General features: G+C 34.3%; 1 protein-coding gene across 3 annotated transcripts in view; it reads right to left on the bottom strand.

The window, feature by feature from the left end:
• EXOC6 (exocyst complex component 6) overlaps positions 1-17344 on the bottom strand; it is a 109457-nt gene that overhangs the window by 34589 nt on the left and 57524 nt on the right. For all 3 annotated transcript variants that reach the window (XM_036438564.2, XM_045581907.1, XM_036438565.2), the window contains 3 exons: positions 16648-16759; positions 14816-14950; positions 9427-9606 (listed from right to left, as the gene is read on the bottom strand). In XM_036438564.2, the coding sequence (XP_036294457.1) occupies positions 9427-9606; positions 14816-14950; positions 16648-16759 (427 nt within the window). The remainder of the gene's footprint in view (positions 1-9426; positions 9607-14815; positions 14951-16647; positions 16760-17344) is intronic.

The raw sequence follows: 17344 nt of genomic DNA, 5'->3' as shown, positions 1-17344 counted from the left end.
AGAAATATTATGCACCTGGCATTTTTTTGTTCCTTTTTTGGGGTATAAGAGCGACTACTGGTCTTTCTGTTTCTGCATTTGGAGTGGCTATGCCTTTTAGCATTGAAATTAAAATTAATATTCTTGTTCACCTGTCCTTCTCAGGACATAATATCATTAAAACTCTTACTCCACATAGAAAAATTAAAATACAAGTAAAACATTATTTCAGATCTCTTGAAACATCTCAAGTATTTTAAAACACATTAAAATATGATACTTATGACATAAAATTAACTTATATTGACAGACATTTTATTTATATCACACTCTTTAAGCTCTTCTTTACCTAATTAACCATGCCAGAATAAAGGAAATTAATAAACAGTGTAATTTAAGTTATTATCATTTTAACTAAGTTAAAAATATACTTTGTCATAAGTTCTAATCACAACATTAGTTTGGACTATAGTTTCAATTATCAGAAAATAAAAGACTTCAAAATCATCTACAGATACACATTTAGGTTTAAAAAGTAAATTCCTAAATCATCTGATAATTTAGAAGTATGTAGTTCAGTAAAACTACAAGTACTTGTGGTTTTCTTTCATTAAATATACAAAGCATTAGGAAAGTTTCTACTAAAATAAGTTGCTAAAACACTACATGAACTTTCATTGATAGCTTTAATTAAGGTTCTATTTTCTCAAAATGATCATTTTAAATGTTTAGCCTTTAGATTACATAGCTGAATCACAATACAATGTCACTTTTAGTATAAATCGTTTCTTTGAACAGGCTTTATATTTCTACTAGAAGCTTAAAATAATGTAAAGACTCGAAGTTTTCTAGTATAATACTGCTCCTAAAATGACTATCTTCAACCTACATTTATGTGATTTGGTGGTGGACCAATCCCCAAAATAAGATTCAAAGACTATAAATATGGTTGGAAATAATGACTTCTAGAAGATGTACCAAGTTTTGCTTCATTTGCATTAACTAATATTTACTCGGTGATATTTAATAATTATTCTTCCTACTTATCACAAAAACTCTTTAGCTACAAAATGTCTCCCAAACATATATGCTACAATATATTTGTACAAAAATATTTACATAGAGTTGATGTGTTAGAAAAGAAATAACGTAAGTATATCTTTGTGATATTTACTGGAACTACATTTGTTCAAGTTACACATTTAAAGTCAGATGAGAAACAAGCAACTTTTATGAATGAATATTTAGCATTTAGACATTATGCACAGTGAAAAACTGCATTTCTGAAATGGAATGTCAATTTCTCAATCAAAAACTTTAGGGATTAAAGCTGACACAAACAATATATCTGACAGATACTGATGAACTGTCAAAAAGGAATGTAACAAACAATGCAAAACCCAGCATGCTTCCAGATCCCTCAAACCAAGAAGAATTAGTCTGGGAGACGTGCAGTTCCATTCCCAAAGCAGAATAATATCAATATGAATGGAGGGTGGGGAGGAGTAGAAAAGGAGAAATCAATGCCATGTAATTTAATTACAATGTAATAGGCTCAAGAATACTTAATGGAAATGTCGTTTTGACATAATGGAACAACTAGTGCATTTTAGTTTAATGTACTTCTCTATTAAATCAGCTCCATGTCCTACTTATGTCACTATTATAATATACTAACTACAAAAGCAGATTAATAAATTGCCAAAACAAAATTACTATTACAGTATATTCATCTCATAAACAAACACACTGCACAATGTAAGTGGTATTATTTTAAGGTGATCTTTAAAATTTAATATGAGTTCAGATGCTACCAATGACTATAAAGCAATAGTACTGGAGCCAAAAATGATAGTAAAAGTACAGATATACAGGCTACTCTATAAATCTAGTGGAAAGAGGTAATGAAAACACAAACACACACATGTCCACACATGAATTTAGCCTTTGTTTAAATCACATATGCATTAATAAAATTCTATATTAAATTTCTTTAATTATGCATATTAAGTAAAGACTTATTGTTCTCAAATGAAATAAATTCATCCTTTACATAGCTCAAATGGAAGTTAAGATCAAGGGCTCAGATTCTTAATTTTTTAACAGATTATGTATTGTTTTTTAAAATGGCTACTTCCTAACTATAAAAAGTAAACAAAATTCTTATATTTCACCTAATATTTATTTTTAGATGCAGATAAGAAACTTTCAATTTTCCAAATATTTTGCACACACAAAAAATATATTTGATAATTCATTTCTGATGCCTGTTGCCCTTAGCATACTTTGATATAATCAAAACATCCCTTTCTGAACACTATTATTGCTATTATTGTTGATGGTTCTTACTAATATATCATTCTAGGACAAAAATAATCTAAATAGCCTTACAATTACCTTTAAAAGTAGAGATGCTCTGTTTTTGGTTTTTAACATTATAACAAATAAAGCCAAAACAGTTAAGTGAAGTGACTGAGAAAATATAGCACATTTAACAAATTTCAAGTACCTAGAAATTTCTGCTGCCCTCATCTGAAAAATTAATTGCAACTATTACTAACATTTTCTTTCCCTTTAACAACACAAAGTTCAATAAATAAGTAAAAACACCTGCCAACTTTTAAAGGTAACTACTTTTTTACCCAGCTCTAACATTTTGCTGAAAAACAACTTGCAAAGAGAGAACACCCTTAGACAAACTTCTTATATTTCAAAGGAACTTGTAAAAGAGAATCTGCTGACATATTAGAGCCTTTTTGCATTACCCAAAAGCTTTTCTTTTCAGAACAATTGTGGTAAAGAGACATTTGGCTCCTAGGAAATTCCCAGAGGGTCAACCATATGCATCCTTCCATGGCACCTTCACAGTGCTGCTTTCTAGATCCATGTCTCAAAAGCAGCTTTCATCATTTACTTGTGTGTCAGTCAATATGATTTATGGACTGCATTCAACGAAGTCAAAGCATATAGAATGAGAAATATGACTACAATCTGCTAATTTGTTTTGTATTGAGCCACTTAAGAGTCAAAGACCTGATGTCAGACTGAGACCAGCAACACAATTAACCAGTCGGTGACAGATTCATCCATCCTCCCTGCCAGGCTGTGCCAATCAAAGACAGCATGAGGCGACATTTGGTGAAATCAGTAAGAAAACTCATTCTCTAAGTAACCTATGTAAGACCTTGATTGACACTTTTTGAATTTAGTTTGTGGAACACAGCCACTCTACCCAATAGTCCCTTGCTGCAAGCTGTGAAATAAGGCTTTTAATGCCAATCACAGGAACAATAAACCACAAACCACCAACCTTCGGTTTAAAAGGAATCAAGAAAACACATCTGCTTGTATGTCAAGCCAAATTTCCAAAATAATTTACTATTATAGATTGGGCTAAAGATACTGTTTCCTTTGAAATATCATAAAATGACATGATAACAAAAATACAACACATTTTATTAATTATGACACAACTGTTTTAGTTTCAAAGTAATGTTTTGATAGATCTACTCCAGTATAATAGGAGAAATGTAGAATGCTTAAAAACTAATTTGACACACTTAAATTTTCATTGAAGCTTTCATTTCTGTCTCACCATTCTCTTATTTCAAAGATCTAATAAAAAAGGTTTGATTTCAACAGTAATTATTTAAAAGCATTTTTCAATACTGCTTTCATTCTCTCAAGTACATTTAAGATAAAAACATGCTCTTGAAATCACAAACCATTCTGTATTGTTCTACTTTCCTTAAGGGTCCCAAGAGAGCCCGTTTTCCTTTATATCCCTATGAAAGGTCAACTTTGCACAATAAACTACTTTTTTACTTAAGTAAAAAGGAATATATAGACTTGGAAATATTCGCTGTATTTATTATTCTTTAAATTGATAGCAGGTTCTGTTTTAAAAGGTTATGTAATTCTTGCCAGAAAATAGTGGGAAAACGAAATTAAATTGTGATCAATTTGAAAATTAAATCTAACAATGGTAAGTGAATTTATTAATTCTGATTTTGTATAGGTATTTAACTTAAAGCAATAAAATACTACAGTATTCAAACTCACTGCCTCTCAGTTTGCTATATAAATTTAGTTATGAGATTGTGAAATAGTCTTTCAGAGGGAAGGCAAAAGAGGAAGGAAAGTATTTTAATGAATCAGTCTCCTAAAGAGCCACAATTTATGTTCTTTGAAAACACATAGCCTGAAAGAGTGAGGAGTTCCATCAAATGTGGAGTAAACACTAAAATTAGAAACAAATTCTCAAATGAAATATGAAAAAAGATGCCCATTTAAAAAGTAGACATTAATTTTAAAAATCTATTATTATTATTCTATTTTATATAAGAACCACTAATCTAAAATTTTACTGTATTAATCTATATTTTGCTCTAATGGAAAGAATGTAATTAAATAAGAGGGAAAACATACCTATAATATTAGTATAAAACATGAAAATTTCCCCATGATGATTTTAAAAATGCACAAAAATTCCACTATATAGCGATAGGTTTTAATCTATTTTCTGGCTGATCACTCTGTATAACACTGAAATGAATAACACTAAAATGTCTCAGATTCCCAATAATAGAGAATGGATGAGTTATAAGGTTTAAATATCAAGATGAATTTCTTTAGTGAGTTTTAATAATAACCTTAACACCATCTTGAAGACAGATTTTTGAAATTATGCCAAAAATACTCATAGGCTTATCAAAATATACTCACTCTAACACCCCCAAAATTCTCCAAAATATTTTTGCACTTCTATTTTCCTCTCATGCTCTCAATTCTGTTCCTATCTAAATAGTTATAGCCCCAAAAGAATTGGTTAACCACAATCCCCACAATTATGAATTCTCTCTTATTAAGCTTTTCTTCTCCTAACAATTTCTAATCATAAGGACATCATAATTTCTCTCACTCACAAATATACAAAAAGCAAGGGACGTTAGAGAGGAGATATAATTTCCCGTGTGGTGACTAAGTAGATGGCCAAGCCACAGAATTCAGGTTGAAAAACTGAAGCATTCCAGGAATTATTATTAAAGCAGCAGCTTTGTGATATATCACAGTCATCTTCATTTCTTTACCTAAGAATCCAACTCTGAGTATCAAGGTTATATCATCATTAAAATATACTGCTTTGCAATCTAAGCATGACTTAAAATTTGCAAAGAAGTTCCCAGGTTAGTTTATATAAGTGGTTTCCACATCGTTAGTAAAATGGACAAATTTCACCCAAGCCAAATGACTCTATCTTTTTATATATATATATATATATTTTATTGATTTTGTACAGAGAGGAAGGGAGAGAGATAGAGAGTTAGAAACATCGATGAGAGAGAGTCATCGATCAGCTGCCTCTTGCACACCTCCTACTGGGGATATGCCCACAACCAAGGTACATGCCCTTGACTGGAATCGAACCCGGGACCTTTCAGTCCCCAAGCCGACGCTCTATCCATTGAGCCAAACCAGTCCTGGCGAAATGACTCTATCTTAATATTGTACAATACATGTAGGTTTGTAGCTGATATATTATAAACACAGCAATATATATAAATACTAGAGGCCCAGTGCCCAAATTTGTGCACGGGTGGGATCCCTTGGCCTGGCCAGTGATGGGAACCAATTGGGCTGGCTCATCCAGTCCCGGGGGAAGGAACCACACAGGAGATTGGCTGGCCGTAGGAGATTGGCTATGTAGTGCACTGACCACCAAGGGGCAGCTCCTGCATTGAGAGTCTGCCCCCTGGAGGTCAGTGAGCATCACAGAGACCAGTCGACCTGTCGCAATGGTCACCTAGGCTTTTATATATAGAGATAGTACAGAGTAGTAGGCCTTTGTCACTCAAGGATTTCAAACTTTTAAGATGACTCCAGAGCCCAGTAGGGCTTCATTTGGTGAGAGGCACACATATGATTAACATGCTCTGTGAAATGGGTATGCAGGGGGAGGCAGAAAATAACTTGGACTGGATGCAGAGTCTATTGTGAAACACAGGTTAAAGGGAAAATATCATTTGTTTTCCTAAAACTGTACTGTTCCTCCCTGCAAAAACTCAAAGTAACTTTCTAAACATGAATTCTTATGTCACCATCTGGCTAAAAACTGCCAGATGGTACATTTTTGTTTGCTTTTTAGTACTCAAACTTCCTGTTCAAGATGATGTTTTGCTTATAAAGCCTGCACTAAAGATCTAGTCTATTTAATCTATAGCTGTTAAAGAGTAAAGTTAAAGGATATTTGTAAGTGTGCATATGTATATATGTATGTATATGAATACTATACATATATTTAGTTTATAGGCTCAAAAGATACCATTTTAATTGTTTCCATTTATACCTCTCTGGCATGGTGTTGCGGTGATAATGGAAAGGGAGGCAGGGAAAGTGACATAATTTGTGGAATTCAGTGCAAAGTAAAAATGTGGGGTTTTTTGCTTAAGAATTATTAAGAATTTCAAGACAATAAGAATGAAGAACCCAGTCACCTGCAGGACCTTCCTGAACTGCACAGTAGCACATCCAAAGAGAGGAGACTACAGTTCTGTGGTTAGCTCCACACTGCTCACTCTAGGCAAAATGCCCCCAAGATTTATATTAAAAATTCCCAGTTAGATTGCTATTCAAGGGAAAGTCTATTTAAAAAAAATATAGAGAGAGCGTATTGCCCAGCTGGTATGGCTCAATGGTTGAGTGTCAATCTATGAACCAGGAGGTCACAGTTCGATTCCTGATCAGGGCACATGCCTGGGTTGTGGGCTCGATCCCCAGGAGGGAGCATGCAGGAGGCAGCTGATTAATGATTCTCTCTCATCATTGATGTTTCTATCTCTCCCTCCCTCTCCCACTGCCTTCCTCTCTAAAATCAATAAAAATCTGTATATTTTTAAAAATAGGGTATTTACACAGAAGCAGAGTAAACCCATATAAGCTTTCAAGGACTTCCTTATTAAAAGAGAATGAGCAGTATTTAAAAAAAAAAAAAAAAAAAAAAAAAAAAAAGCCCTAACTGGTTTGGCTCAGTGGATTGAAAGGTCTCAGGTTTGATTCTGATCAAGGGCATGTACCTTGGTTGTGGGCACATCCCCAGTAGGAGGTATTCAGGAGGCAGCTGGCCAATATTTCTCTCTCATTGATATTTCTACTCTCTATCATTCTCCCTTCCTCTCTGTAAAAAATCAATAAAATGTATTTTAAAAAATAATAATAATATATAAAAGAAAATAAGCAAAATAAAATTTTCAAAACCTATTTGAGCATAACAGAAATAATAAAAGAAACAGAAAATGTCTTTAAGAAACCTCTAACACTCAAGGATATCTGAAAGATAATATATCTATTTTTAAAAAGAAACAGTATCCTATGGGAAAAAAAATCCTTAAAAACAGAAGTAATTCCTTAGAAATTAAAAGTATAATTAATAATATAGTCTACCAAAGAACTGAAAAATAAAATTGAAAAAAATCTTCCAAAACAAAGAAGAAAAAATATAAATAATAAATGAAGGGAAGGATAAAAGTCAGAGGACCAATCTGGAAACTTTAACATCTAACTAATGAGAGAACAGAAAAATGGAAGAAACAAATTATCTTAAAAATAATAGAAGGGGATTCTCTGTACTGTATAAAGGATACAAAATTTTTTAAAGAAAGGGGCCACTGAGTGAAGAGCTAAGTAAATGAAATAAAAGCTATCTCCCACATGTTCCTATGACACTTCAGAATGTTAAGGATTCAAAAACAGATCCTAAAATGTGGAGGCCAAAAAACAATAGAGGAATACAAAGGAATTTACCAGAGTAAAAGCTCTTCAACCTAGAATTATATAACCAGCTAAACGATTTTTTCCCTGTCCACGTAATTATAAATTCATACCTGAGTTAAGTCAAACTATTAGAAATAAAGTGACATTTGTGAAATCTGATGCAGAATATAAAATCAAAGATAAATGTGCATTGAGCTTTGATTCATACTTACAATATCTTTAAACTAGACAAGACATCAGGAGACACATGTGAGTTAACACCTGCTCTCTGAAACATACTAACCAGCTAAAATATTAATCAAACATGAGGGTGTAAGAAGGTATTTTAGGATATGCAAGGACTTAAATAGTGAACTTCCCTCTTTGAAGGAAGTTATTGAGGCAGTTCAACAAAACCAAATAGTGAGATAATAAAAACACAAAGAATCCAGGAAACAGTTCTCAACCCAGACAGTCGAGAAGGCAAGTTCCAGGGAAACAGCTATACATGATTTAAAATATCCAGAGAGCAAATGGTACATACTAGAGACAAAGGCCTCTGGAGCTGTCAGATAACAGAGGGAGATGGGATGGACCTGCCCTGGAGCCCTCCGATGGTCCCTCCTCGGCTGGCCAACCTTCCGCATCCCTCCCCAACCACAATCGTGCACTGGTGGGGTCTCTCAGGGAGTCCTCCAGGGATGTCAAAGAGCTGGTAGCAGCCTGATCCTGCAGGCCAGGCTGAGAGACCTCACTGGTGCACAAATTCGTGCACTGGGTCTCTAAAATATATATATGTATATTTAAAAAGATATCCTTTTAAAATATTTTTTAGTAACACCCTTCTTAATCTAATTGGCCTTGGTGCAATTCCTAATAGGGAAAGAGTAAAAGATTAGGAGAATAACTCCCCCCAACCCCTCATTTTAAAAAAGGGAAACAGTTGGAGGCAGTTAGGTAGGTTTAAAATTAAATACTTTATTTTTGCATTCTGCTATATCTTATCATGAGATTAAAAGATCAATATAATTTTTTTCTATTTTTTTATTATTTTACTTTTATTCTTTTATTTGTACAAAAACTACTCCATTCACATTTTAACAGTTCTATTACTTTTGAATATACCTAAAGAGAGCATGGCACTCCACAATAATCTCTGGTCTTTGTATTCCTCATCTGAAGAACCCAATGTTTCAGCTTATTCACAATCAAATGTCCCCGTTATATGTTTTTTTGGGGGTTAATGTTTCATCAATGGATTGTTCAAGATTTACATAAACTATGACTATATTTCAGGATAAAACAATGCTCCTATTTTAGTTTTAATCTCTGGCCTAAAAATATCCAATAATTTCTTGGCCTTTTCTAATTGGAAAAGCCATTGATTACATTGACTTTTATGAAAATTACTTCTATTAGAGTTTATTTATATTTCAGTCTACACTGTCAATTTCACAGTTTTATTTTGGTTTTACTGGGAAGAGAGTTATAGATATTTTGATTAAAAAGCAAAACAAATTAAAACTTTAAACAACTGTATAACTTAGTATTCTTCATGAATTAATATATAATAATGGAAGAAAAAATATATTCTAGCTGAGAAGTTGATTTAAACAAGTAAACATCAAACTAAAATTGAATTCTAAAATATATTTCAGTAAGCAAAATTATAAATTTTTGAAAGAATTTTATACTTACAGGCAAATGAGTAAACACTTGAAAGATGCTTCTCAAAAAATTAATAAGATCCATTAAATAGCCACTAGCTCTTCCATCTGGCTCAGACATTGTCCAGTCATAATCAGCAAGCTGAACAAATTCATCAATTTTTTGATTAAGTTTGGTATATATTTCTCCTTCTGCTGCATGCCGGGCATCCTGACAGAGGACAAAATAACAACAAACAAGAAATATTATATTTATAGAAGCAGATAAGTTTTCTTAAATTCTAAATTTTGTTTTATACTTTTCTTTGGTCTAATAATTTAGTCATTTATTCAGATACTAGAGGCCCAGTACACTAATTCATGCACCAGTGTGGTCCCTCGGACTGGCCTGTGGGATCGGGCTGAAACCAGCTCTCCAATATCCCCTGAGGGTCCTGGAATGCAAGAAGGTGCAGGCCAGGCTGAAGGACCCAACAGTGCAAAGCAATGCGGGAGGTTGGCCAGCCAGGGAAGGACCACGGGAGGGCTCCAGGGCATGTCCGGCCCATCTTGCTCAGTCCCAATCCACCAGACCCCAGTAGCAAGCTAACCTACCAGTAGGAGCATCTGTCTCCTAGTGGTCAGTGTATGTCATAGCAAATGGTCAACTGTCTGCCACCTGGTGGTCAGTGCACATCATAGTGAATGGTTGAGCATCCTTAGCATATCATTAGCATATTATACTTTGGTCAACCAGACACTTAGCATATTAGGCTTTTATTATATAGGATTAGACCATTTACTAGTCTAATATTTTAGTCATTTATTCAAAGTACTGCTTGTTGGCTGGCAGTACTCTCTTGTGTGTCTTTTTTTAAACATATTTTTATTGATTTCAGGCATGTACCCTTGACCAGAACCAAACTGGGAAGCCTTCAGTCCACAGGCCAACACTCTATCCACTGAGCCAGTTAGGACAACAAATAATTCTCTTGTAAATATTTTCCCCCAGTCTGTAGTTTGTTCTCTTATTCTCTGATGATGTCTTTTTGCAGAACAAGTTGTAATTTTAACAAAATCCAACTGATAATTATGTCCCTCACGGATCATGCCTTTGGTGTGGTAGCTAAAGTCACTGCTACTCAAGATCATCCAGATATTCTCTAATGTTAATTTCTTGGAATTTTATAATTTTGCACTTTACATCTAGTTTTAGATCCACTTTGACTTAATTTTTGTGAATGGTGTAAGGTCTGTATCTAGATTCATTTCTTTGCATGTGAATACCCAGTCGCTCCAGCACCACTTGTTGAAAAGACTTTCTTTGGTCCATTGTACTGCCTTTGTTGCTTTGTCAAAGAACCGTTAAATATATTTATTTGGGTCTATTTCTGGGCTCTCTAGCCAATCCCATTGATCTATGTGTCTGTTTTTTTGGCCAGTACCACACTGTCTGTATAATAAATCCTAAAGTCAGATGTATCAGTCTTCCAACTTGGTTCTTCTTCAATACTGTGTTGGCTATTCTGGGGCTTTTGCGTCTCCATATGAACTTTAGAATTACTTTGTTGATATCCACAAAATAACTTGCTGAGATTCTGATGAGGATGCATTGAATCTGTGCTTTTATAAATTATACATGTTCATATGTATATATTACAGGTCAATGAGAAACATTTTTTAAAGTACATGTACTAAGTCTCTACCTTCATAGGAAGAGAATTTCAAGTCCTTAAAGACAGTTTACCACTGTCACTTTAGTCATAGCCTAAAAAAAGCTTTGTTAATAGTAATCAATAGGTGTGAAAAGGACGAATTAGAAGAAAAAAGTCGGAAGCATATGCCTTCTTACTCCCACGGTGGTAATCACTGCCAGTACTAAATGGAAAGGACTCTTCAGAGTGGCAGGTTGGAAAGGAGCTCTGATGCCAAAGAAAAAGAAGGGTACATTTCTCTACTACACAGATTAAAAAGGAAATGGTATTTCTGTTTCCCCCCTCTATTCTGATGCAAATCTTTTCAGTTAGAAGTCTTATATTAGTCTGGAACAGCTCTCAGTGTGGGTCCAGATTAATTTTAAAAAGCTCCGGTACTGCTTGAGGGCAGAAATTACTTACTTTACCTCTTTTATATCACTCATAGGTTTAGCAACATGAAAAGGCAAATTTACAAGATAATCTATTTATTTCATAAGATAAATATGATATAAATCAAGGACTTTGTGTGTGCACCTGTGCTTTTTGGAGGGGAAGCAAAAAGGAAGCAAGAGTAAGTGCTTATTCCCATAATCATTAAGCAACTAAATAAGAATGTTTGGTAGAGTCCCTAGACTGAAAAGCATTTTGCCAAGAGGTTAACTAAGCAATCCATGCTAATGTCTGCAATCACTTTAATCTTCTCTGTGAAAGAGGCAAGAGACTGACTATTCACTATGAATGAAAATTCCGCCATCTCCCTCTGCAATTCACTTTAATATTGATTTAACAACTCTTGATGTTGAATTGCTTCCTCATATCATAGGTTAAGACAAATTCCTCTTGAATTAGACCAAAGGAAGAACTGAAGAATACTTTCCCTTCGAATGCTGAGCTTGAAACAGTTCTTGTTCTCACAGAACAGAAAGGTTTCCTGAGTTCTATGTGAAAATAAAACAAACAACAAAAATAACTAGGATGCGCTACTATTTATAAAGGCTCTATTTGATTTCTGGGTTTCCAAGAAAACCAAGAAATATTCTATGGCAATTGTGGTTTCAACCAAATATCTACAACTTAAAAGAACACTGGGATGATGGACCAACAATAACATGTCTAAACATTCCCTCCCAATAGAAAGATTCTGAGAAGTGTTGTTCCAAGATCCCTCAGTCTAAGATATCATGTTGCAGTATCTTTGGTTCTTTGAGTCATAACTTTGGTTCTTTGAGTTCCTGATAAGGAAATTGCTTGAAGAATCCTAGATGCACCAGATGTCAAGACAATACATGTTTTAATCAGAGTACAGAGTAAGCCTATTAAATTTAATGTTAACAGTTAAATATGCTTATAACTCTAGTCCTTAGTGATTTCCTTCTTGACAGCCTATGAGTAACACATGGACATAAGGACAGCGATCAATAAAGAAAAAGAAAGATTGTATAAAACTTGATATAAAAGCAAAGAATCAATTTGTCCTTGGATAAATAAGTGTTCAAAACCTTGTGGAGTGTTCTCCTATTTATGATACTTATCACATCATATCGTCAAGTATCTTTTTATAGTTTACTAGAGGCCCGATGCACGAATTCATGCACCAGCAATAGAGCCGAAACCATCTCTCCAACATCCCCCAGGGGGTCTTGGATTGTGAGAGGGCACAGGCCAAGCCAAAGGACCCCACAGGTGCACAATTGGGGCAGAGAGGGATACAGGAGGTTGACCAGCTGGGAAGGGACCACGGGAGGGCTCCAAGGAGCATCCAGCCCATCTCGCTCAATCCCGATCAGCCAGACCTCAGCAGCAAGTTCACCTACTGATTGGAGCGCCTGCCCTCTGGTGGTGAGTGCACATCAAAGCAAGCGCTTGAGTGGCCTTAGCATATATCATTAGCGTATTAAATTTTGATTGGTTGGACAGCCGACTGGTCAGCCAGACACTTAGCATATTAGACCTTTATTATATAGCCTTCTCCTATGAGCTCCTTAAAGGGCAGGGATACATTTTTACATTCTCATTACCTACTAGTATGCTCAGAGCATAGATGATGTACAACAAGTGGAACTGTGCTAAGTATCCCCTTTAATCCTCATAACAATTGGATAAGGTCAATAACATAGGATATCCAAAAAAATGTATACACATACTTTCAATAGTTATAAAGGCAGTGTTTATCAAAATACATTTCATTTTCAAAATTGAGCTATTAACTGTTAAAGTATATATACATTTTTGAGACACCCTATATATTGCAACTCTAATTTTATAGATAACAAAACTAGGAATCATTAAAATTAAAAAATGTGCCCAAGTTATATAGCTGTCTAAGTCCAGAATAAATGCCCTTAATCACTGTTCTTATACTATCTAGATAAATGAATGTCTGTTTTATCTAGCTTCTGTTTCAGTTTTAATAACTAATTCTACAAAAGTGCTCACTCGGGTATTATCTGCATTTGTGCTTTCTGGATCAGGATGACTACATGAGCCCAAGAATCACCAAAGGAGGATAGGATTTGGGGGCCATGCAGATAATCTGAGGAACCACGCATCATTTCTGAACTTTCAAAGTCTGGTTACTGTTAATTAGTTATTTCTAAATACAAGTAGATTGAATTTTCAAAGTATAAGTGATTATATACCATAATTTTAGGAGATAAACTGGGTAATTTATAATATAGTAAGAATAGAAAGATAAGAGTTCTTTTCGATAGAAAACTTAGAAAGGGCTGTGAGGTTAAACTAGCAAGCACGTTTTACAGATAAGGGATCAGTAAGTGGTTTATATTAGTTTAGTACAACACTCAGTGCAAAGAGATTTATATTTCAAGATTACTCCAGTGTCTTATCTATATGACCGCAAACCAATACAATCTAAAACAGTTTATAAAACCAATTTATGAAAGTATTTAATCTTCCATTCTATTGAAAACAATCATTAATTTATCTTTCAGTATATCCCATGGTATCACACAAACAGAAATCTTTTCATTCATATAAAAGCAGGACTTCAATAATATGTAATATACTTCTTTTTCTTCACATCAGAGCCAATTAAGGATGTAAAACAAATCTTAGACCTAACTAATTCATCTTACATTTTAAATTTCTAAACGAATACATATACACATTACACTAACAAATTATTTATTGGACTGTGAGACATTAATGGAAATTCAGTGAGACTACTATAGCACTACTAAAAGTCTTCAAAACATAAACAAAATCAATATACTTTTCTCCATATTAATAAGACTAGTGGCCTAGTGCACTAAATTTGCCACTTATTAATAAAACTAGTGGCCTAGTGCACTAAATTTGCCACTGTGACAGGGCACGGTGCCCTGTCACAGTGCAGGAGCCCTGCGATCCATTGCCCCAAAGAGGTAGGTCTCTGCAAGCCTCACATCCCCGGGCCTGGCGCTGGGGGCAGGGATAGGATCCTCACACAAATCCCCGACACTGCAAGTCCCCGCCCAACCACTCCTGCTGCGCAGGCAGCCTCCTGCTGATCAATCATTACAAATGAGGTTATCACGACTATTTGCATATTAGCTCTTTATTATTTAGATGTTTAAAATGCCAAAAGGGAACTGACATCTATCTGCTTACTGCTGACAATGATTACCTCTAATTTTCAAGTGTTAGGAATATAATAAAATCATGTATATAATAAAAATTGTCTTTAATTTTTAAAAGTCTGCTTACAACGATTGCAATAAAAACTCTGGTCAGATTTTCACATACCTTAAAAGTAGAAAGTCCATAAAGTCTTGTCGTATGAACAGTTTCTTGAGAAATATTTGTAATGTTAGTTATAAAGTCCTCAAGGTATTTGCAAGCTTGTTCCAGGTGTGTTGTGTTTATGATGATTTGCACTAGCTAGAAAACACAAAATACATCCGGTAAAATTATGTTACATGTACACAAAGTCATTTGATTTTTTAAACTAGGATTATTGCTTCCAGTAACTGTACCATTTATGCATAATTATAGCATTACAGGATACAACTGATTATGTGAGTTCAAGTCTACTACAAATACTGCTTATGAATACTATCATTAAAAATAAAAGTCTAGCCAAAACCAGTTTGGCTCAGTGGATAGAGTGTCGGCCTGCGGTCTGAAAGGTCCCAGGTTTGATTCTGATCAAGAGTATGTACATTGGTTGCAGGCACATCCCCAGTAGGGGGTATGCAAGAGGCAGCTGATTGATGATTCTCTCTCATCAATGTTTCTAGCTTTCTATCCTTCTCTCTTCCTCTGTGTAAAAACTCAATAAAATATATTTAAAACAATAATAATAAAAAAATAAAAGTCCAACTGTGAATTAATCCAAAATAATGTTTCAAAGTACTTTTTCAAACTTTATGCATTTACCATGTAGAAAAATATTTTCATTTTTCATGTAAGGTCTGGCAATAGTACCTGCATATACTAGTACATTCCAATGTCTTCAACTACTGTAGCCACTCCTTATTTGCAGGGCATATGTTCCAATACGTTAGTGGATTCCTAAAACCATAAATAGTACTGAACCCTATACATACTATGTTTTTTCCTAAACAATATTTATACCTGTGATAAAGTTTAATTAATAAATTAGGCACAATAAGATATTAACACCAGTAATAATAAAATAGAACAATTATGTCCTAGCCGATTTGGCTCAGTGGAAAGAGCATCGGCCTGCAGACTGAAGGGTCCTGGGTTCGAATGCGGTCAAAGGCATGGACCACCTTGTAGGCTCATCCCTGGCCCTGGTTGTGTAGAGGCAAGCAATCAATGTGTCTCTGTCACATAAATGTTTTTCTCTCTCCCTTCCACTCTCTAAAAATCAATGGAAAAATATCCTCAGGTGAGGATTAATAAAATAAAAATAAAAAATTGTAAGAATATACTGTAATAAAAGTTATGTGAATGTGGTCACTGATTTCAGGGGATCCCTTGCTGAAGTCGTTTTATTCTAAAAGATTCAATATTTTCTGGCACAAACATTGCTGTAAATTGGAATGTGTTTTCTGTTCATGCTTCCCACCCACAAATTTAATGCCTTGTCTGTCTTAACTTATCAAGCATTGTGGCCTCAACTTTTGCAGTTTAAGGTGCAACAGCAAAACTAGCACATATTTCTTTCTCCTTTTTCACAATTTCACAGACAGAGACTGGTTCTTACCCTAGAGCTTAGCAACCTCAGCATACAATTGTTTTTCTTTCCTCATTAATTCAAGCACTCTCTCCTTTTCATTTAAAGGAAGCACTTTACGGCTTTTCTTTGGCACATCTGAATTGCCAGCATCTCTACTCAAAACAATGTGCAAAACTTAGGACTTGTTTATGGAATTATTTTGGGAATTATCCATTTAATGTTTTTGAACTGCAGTTGATCAGAAGTAACTGAAACCATGAGTATGGAGAGACTACTGTTTCTATTCCCTGTGTAAAAATTCATCTTCTTCACATTGCATAAATTATATTGACGTTTTTATTTTTAAACAAATCCACTTTGTTAATAAATTTAAAATAGAAAGCTAGTTTTACAGGATGCCATGCAGTGAAACGTTTAGATATAAACCTACCTCTGTCAAACCTATATGAGGTTTCCTAATAAGGTTCAGTAAACAGCTATTCAAAGTTCTGGTCAGCAGCAGATTTGTAGATTTTCTAAGCATATCATCTATTTCTGTTGAGCTAAAAACAAAATTTGGTATTATTAAGCTTTCTGACAGGGTACATACAGTTCAGCACTATTGACATTTTAGGCCAGATAATTATTTGTTGTGGGCTGTCCTGTGCATTGCAGAATATTTAGCAGCATCCCTGGCCTTTACTCACTAATCCAAAATGCCTCTACACATTGCTAGACTAGACGCCTACTAGGGAGCAAAGTTACCCCATTTGAGAACCATTGCCTTAAACATAGACTAACATTTTAGCACTACTTTACTTTTTATTTTATTAAAATATTACTCTTACAAATCTATAAAGCACAAATATTTACACTAGTTTATGTTTATTTTTAAACATATTATTTTTATTTTTAATATGCAAATAGAGCAAGATTCGATAAAGCATAGGTACTTCTCACTACTACTATAATGTTCTCCATTCTAATGCAAGCACTCTTTTTACTTTCTGCCAACCCAAATTCTGGCAGATCTGAGTATTTTCCTCTAATTCTTTATATCTAAGATCAAAATGAATGTGCCACCAGAAAAGCTTCATGGTGATTTGGCATCAGACTCTCAGAAAATTCTAATATGTCAATAGTGTCCC

Source organism: Pipistrellus kuhlii, unplaced genomic scaffold (assembly GCF_014108245.1).
Source record: "Pipistrellus kuhlii isolate mPipKuh1 unplaced genomic scaffold, mPipKuh1.p scaffold_m20_p_15, whole genome shotgun sequence".
NCBI classification, from domain to species: domain Eukaryota; kingdom Metazoa; phylum Chordata; class Mammalia; order Chiroptera; family Vespertilionidae; genus Pipistrellus; species Pipistrellus kuhlii.
This window is presented reverse-complemented; position numbering and strand designations above follow the sequence as displayed.